General features: G+C 53.0%; 1 protein-coding gene across 1 annotated transcript in view; it reads right to left on the bottom strand.

Annotated features, from left to right (window-relative positions):
- Positions 1–6,009, bottom strand: part of SHANK3 (SH3 and multiple ankyrin repeat domains 3) — a 55,188-nt gene that overhangs the window by 15,732 nt on the left and 33,447 nt on the right. The window contains exons 20-21 of the mRNA XM_079141269.1: positions 3,676–3,699; positions 369–499 (exon numbers count right to left, since the gene is read on the bottom strand). Coding sequence (XP_078997395.1) covers positions 369–499; positions 3,676–3,699 — 155 coding nt within the window. The remainder of the gene's footprint in view (positions 1–368; positions 500–3,675; positions 3,700–6,009) is intronic.

The following is a 6,009-nucleotide window of genomic DNA, read 5'->3' as shown; positions in this document are numbered from 1 at the left end:
GTGTGGGCAGTGCAGACACAGACAGTGCAAGTGGTGGGTATGGGTCCCAGGCATGGCCTGGAGGAGGGGAAGAGTCCAGAAGGCACCTGTGGGGTGGAGAGTGGGCAAGGACAGGGCATGCTGTGTGGTAGCCCCCAGAGGACAGGGGTCTGGTGGTCCCACAGTGGTACAGAAGCTGCCCGAGGTGGGAGGTATGTAGGCTGCAGCCACAGGAGAGACCCACTGTACTAAACTGGCCATCCTGGGGACTGAGGTGGTCTCAAGAGTCTCCATGAAGCTGTGTGGTATTCCTCCCACCTCCAGAGAAGAGATGCAAAAAAAGAGGAAGCATGGCCCTCTGACCCCCATGTCCTGCCCAACCAACTTACGCTGATCTCAGCAGGGGTGATCCTCCGGCTGGTGGGCCGCTGCTTAACAGTGGCTGCTCTGGAGTCAGCATCCGCAATGTCTGGCCTCAGTGCTGGCTCTGCAGCAGCTGCCAGGATCTCATCCAGCTTCTCTGCAGTGGAGGAGACACCACTTCAGTCCCCAAACCTACCTCTCATCCCACTACTGTACCTCCCAGGCCCACATGGCCCATGGTGCTGACCATGGCCACTGGGACCCAACCATCATCAGGCCCCTCACTGCCCAAGGCTCACAGCCTAGACCCACATCTTGCATCCTGAACAAGTCCTTCAGGCCCCAGGACCCAGCCCCCAGCCTGCCATCAATTCTCCAGATGTCCCTGTGAGTCCCACTCCAGGGGTAGCCACTCTGACAATGAAGGAAGGGGCAAGGGTGGGGAACAGAACGGTTTAGAGACCCTATTCCCTGACTCCCATTCCTCCTGGGAGTAATCTCGGCACATGACCTGTGCCAAGGCAAGCTGCTCCTGGTGGGCCCACAGCCCTGTGCAGACTCTGATGTAAAGCGTGTGTCCACAAGATCCACTGAATCAATAATCAATGAATGCACAGACAGGTGGAACAAGCCTAGGAACAAGGCTCAGGCTGGGGATCTAAAAAATGGTTCAGTACGCAAGAGTAGGTCAAAGCATCTTCCTTCTTCACCCAAGGGGAGGCAGCTCCATCCAGGTGTGTGCTAAGAAATGAGAAGGAAAGCAGGATGGCTGTAAAGGATGCTCCTCGTTGAGGGGCTCCCCAGCCCACCAGAAAGCAGTGGGAGCCAGAGTAGTCGGGGAGACCCATGTGGGGCTGATGCCTGAACAAGGCAGATGCACCAGGAGGCCTTGGGTATGTTTTCTCCAAGTCTGTTATAAAAGGAAATCTTTGCTTGTCCTTATTAAAGTGAATTGTTTTTAAAAGTGGTACTGTTGCTTATCAAAAGGATTTGGAAATGTTCAACTAACGTGACTGAGGGCACAGAGCTATGGTGAGGTGACCACTCAGCTCTATCTCAGAGCCCACTCAGGATTGTATCAGGGTGCAGAAGGGGCTGAGGCAGCACTTGAGTCCACCTGGCAACTACACAAGCCCTTTTTTCCAGTGGTTGCACAGAACCCAACCCATCCCTCAGGCTGTTCCTATCCCCAGGCCCTACTCATCTCTCAAGCGCTGTGCCTACCCTCAGGGGGCACTCACCCTGGTGCCTTTCCACTCTCACGTGCCCCTGAAGAACTCCCGTGCTCACCCTGGACACCTCCAGCTACTCCCAGCCCCAAGCTGTGGCAGCCAATAGCACCTGCTGGCTCCACCTGCCATCCCCTTGGCAGCTTCCTGAAGTGTCCTGTACCCAGCCCAGACTAGACCCACCCTGCACACTGACTGCCCAGAGCTGGGGCCCTCACTAGATACAACAGGCATGAGCACAGCCAGGTACCATGCAGCTGACTCTAGGAAGACTCTGCAGAGGGGCCCACAACCCACTGGCCCCAGTGCAGGTGCTGAGTGCCCACCAGAGGCAAAATGACCTTGTCTCCTCAGATGACTCCTGAGCCCAGCTGTATGCAGGCCTTCACCAGCTCCCCCATAGGGCAGCTCCCAGACCAGGGATTGATGGATGAGGGATCATCCCATTTATTTTTAAAATGGACTGAAGAATTTCCTTTCAAAGGTAAAATCCATTGCCCCCGATCCATGGTGATGTCCAGCATGTGCCAGGCTTTATCTCCCACAGCAAGCATACAGACCTCACTCTACCTAGGAGCAAACTGAGGCAGAGAGAGACTGTCCAGATACAGGCCCAGTAAGAGAGTAGTCTTAACTGCCACACTATCCAGAAACCACAGAAGTGAACGTGGCAGAAAACCCTGTGGAACACTGGTGCCATGTTTCCAAGGAAGACATGCTGCCACCTGGGCTACGGGTTTGGAGAAGGTGCTTCTCTAGGTCCAGGAGAGCCTGATCCCAGAGACCCAAAGCAGTGTGCACACAAAGTTTAGCAAAGCAACTATTATGGGTCACGAGGTGAGGTGCTGGGGCCAACTGAAAATTACTTTCAAAAGGAAAAGAAACAAGAATTCTGCAAATGACAAGATGATGAGGTTGGGATAAATTCCCAACAAAATCAGAAAACATACTCTTGAATAAATCACTTAAGATACTTTTAAAAGGAGATGAAGCCCACTAGGAACCAGGTCCAGGCACTCCCATCAACATCCCACGTGAGTCATCTGGGAGTGGGGCAGGACACACTGGGGCCCAAGTAGGGTGACAACTCTCCTGCCACCTCCCCCACAGCTGGGAGAGGGACATAGGCCACAGCACAGCACCCTGGAAGCACAACTACATCACTGGATGGCAGGACCACAATATCCCAGAAATAGCTTGCTGGTCTGCCCCAAAGGCACAGAAAGGGGTCCTGGAGGAGACCTTGTCATCTGTTTAATACGTGAAAGGACAACAGATCCAGGCAAGAGGAGCCTTGGGGGCACAGGGACCACAGGACTACAGGTCCTGAGGGAGAACTGGGCTGGGGTCCAGTGGGTATGGAGGGGTTCCAGGTGCACAGAGGATGTGCAGAGACACATGCCTGGGGCCACAGGGCCACCTTAGGCTTCCATCTGGGCCTGGTTTCTACCTATGCAAGACGTAGAAGCAGCAGTAGAAGTCAGGCCCAAGAGCTCACCAGATACTGGACCTCAGTAACCAGGCCCAGGTGGTGGCAAAGCCAACAGCCTAGCAGGGAACCTCAGATCCCAGCTGTAAAGGGACTGTCCCCTCTGAGCTCAGCCCTGCAACCAACCAGCACAAGAGTAGGGCCCACAACCCAGGAAGAGGCAGCCCCTAGGGGACAAGCAGAGATGCAATGCAGTCAGAGCTGAACACCCCAGCCCCTGTCCTGACAATGCACGTCACTCAGCTCTCCCAGCTCTAGAGTGGGGTCCCCAGAGCCCTTCCTATGCCCAGCTCTAGGCCATGGCACTTGCAGTGGCCTCCACCAGGGAGTATCCCAGCTCCTCTCCACCAGGCTGCCTCCACAGCTCCCCCATTCCCTAGTGCACCTGAATCCTAGGCCCCACAGCTGTGCCTCCCTATTATATCCCAGAGAGTCACAACCATGGGGACACTCCAGCCATCATTCGCAGCCCTTCTCCATGCCCCAGATCCCCCAGGAGAAGGCAACAGAAACTGGGTGAGGCCAGGATTCCAGCCCACCACACTTGGACTGCAGTCTCACACACCAACAGGTGTTAGGCAGAGCTGGGCCTGGGGACACAAGTAGATGACTTACCCCCTTTTCTTCTCCGAATGGAGGCTTGGAATCAAGAAACAGAGCACAGGGGATAAGAGGAGGCTTCATCCCATAGCACCCAGGCCCATTCTCCACATTCATTCCTATGAACTCCCACCTCCCCAAAACCAGGTCCTCACAGATCTTGCCCTGGCCTACCCATTCTTATCATGAGAACAAATCTGCTCAAATGCCCAGCTGGTTGGTACATGGCCTGAAACAAAGAGAAAACCACCACAAGCAGGAATATACGCTTATGTGTGTACATGCATACACATACGTATGCACACACCAAGTTCACTCACACATGCACACATGTGCACACACATGCCCACAGGTCCACTCACACATGTACACACATGGTCACAAGTCCACTCACACATGCACACACGTGCACATACACATGAAGTCCACTCACATGTGCATACAAACATGCTCACAAGACCACTCATGCATGCACACGTGAGCATGCATACACACTCAAAGTCCATTCATGCATGCACATACATGCACACACATTCACATACACCCATGAGTCCATATGCTTACATACATATATTGTACACAGACATGACCACACACAGCGATGTACACAACTAAACCATACTTGGTCCAGTCAAATGTTTGTTCAGAAAAAAGGCAAAAACTCCAAAAAAATTCAATTTCAGAGGCCACTGAAACTGATGGTCACCACTGAGCATTCTTTGCTAAGTAGAGGGCGCGCGCGCGCGCGCGCGTGTGTGTGTGTGTGTGTGTGTGTGTAAGACTGGGGATGGAACCCAGGGCTTTGCAGAGAGACCAGTGACAAGGACACTGGGCATGGCACCTACCCCGACATCTGATCACAAAGAAAAAGGAACTTAGTGATTACAGAAAACTGATTTCGCCTAAGAAAGTCATGAATAATTAGGAATTAGCTTGGACCTGCCAGGTCCTCAGAGCTGGGGTCTCCACTGACATTTGGCCCTGCTCACATCAGGTGAAGCTGAGTGGAGTCTTGGGTGAGAAGCCCCAATAAGGAAGGGAACTGGCAATGCTGTGCTTCCTCCTCTACCACCTTGCTCTTCCTGTCACCCCCACCTCTGCCGGCTACTATAACCTTCATTTCCTGGGACCAGCTTTCACTCACAGGAGCCCCTCCCTCCCTCCTCCCCCTCCTCCTGCAGAGCCTGGCCCCATTCTCCACATGGCAGGAACCATCACAGCATGAGCTCGAGCACCTGGCATTTGGCACCTCAAGCACCTGGAGGACCCGACTGCTGGTCGGCTTCCACAAACCATGTATTTCCACAGGGGACTGGTCAGAAGTGGGTAAATGGCTGCCTCCTGGAGCAGCTGTCCTCCAGGAGCAGGATGACTTGCCAAGGGCCCTTGGCTGCCTAGCCCTTCTTTGAACACAGTACCATGAAGAAGCTGAGTCCAGCTTCAACCGAAGTTGTGATCCCAGGCCCAAAAATGTAGGCAGAGGCTCTGTGCTAAGCTGCCCTCTTGTTGTCCCCCAGCCTTGGATCAGGAAAAACCTAATACCATGAGTGAGCTCCTCTGGACCACCAGAGTCTGCAGAGCAAACCCAACAACTTTGGCTTCTGGAACAGAGGGGAAGAGCTGCCTCTTTCACTCACTGTTTCTGTAGGCAGGGACGCTCAGGAGTTTTTTAACAAAAGGCAGGACAAGTGTACTCGGCAGAGAAACCCTTTCCAGACTGAGGAGTTCTTCCAAATTCACAGGGCAGAGTCCTTGGTTCCCTGGATTATAGTGCTCAGGTTGCCCAAATCTATTTGTGCAAACTAGGAGGGTCCCTCCCAAACATGTAGCCTCTGGCAGGGGACTCCAGGGACCCACCTACCCATCCTACCTGGTGTCCAACCAGACACAGCTGCCTCCTCGTACTGGCTTATGGACCCATGTGACACAGGTCAGCTGTGACTGACAATTGACCCTTACGACTCTGAGACCAGAAGTGTGTCCCTCCATGGTCTTCTGCCTTCCACTGCTGCTACCCAGAGTCTGTCACTAAGCCACTGCTCCCTCCCAGTCAACATTCCTCTCCTGTTTGTCTCTCTGATAATTTTTAAGAATTTTATTTGTCTATGGAATTCTAAAGTTTTACTGTGATCAATCTAGACATAGACTTGTTCTTATTTCCCTACTTGGAACTTCTTCAAATTGGTGTCTCACGTCTTTTTTCACTTTTGGGAAATTCTTAGCTATTTACTGTTTGAATATTGCTTTTGTTTTTGCTCTTTCCCTCTAGAACTCCCAATGGGCAGGTGCTAGAGCTTGCTGCCTCTGTCCCCTAACTGATCTCTGTTGTCTACACCTCCATGTTTTCCT

This window comes from Sciurus vulgaris (genome assembly GCF_902686455.1).
Source record: "Sciurus vulgaris genome assembly, chromosome: 5".
Lineage (NCBI taxonomy): Eukaryota > Metazoa > Chordata > Mammalia > Rodentia > Sciuridae > Sciurus > Sciurus vulgaris.
This window is presented reverse-complemented; position numbering and strand designations above follow the sequence as displayed.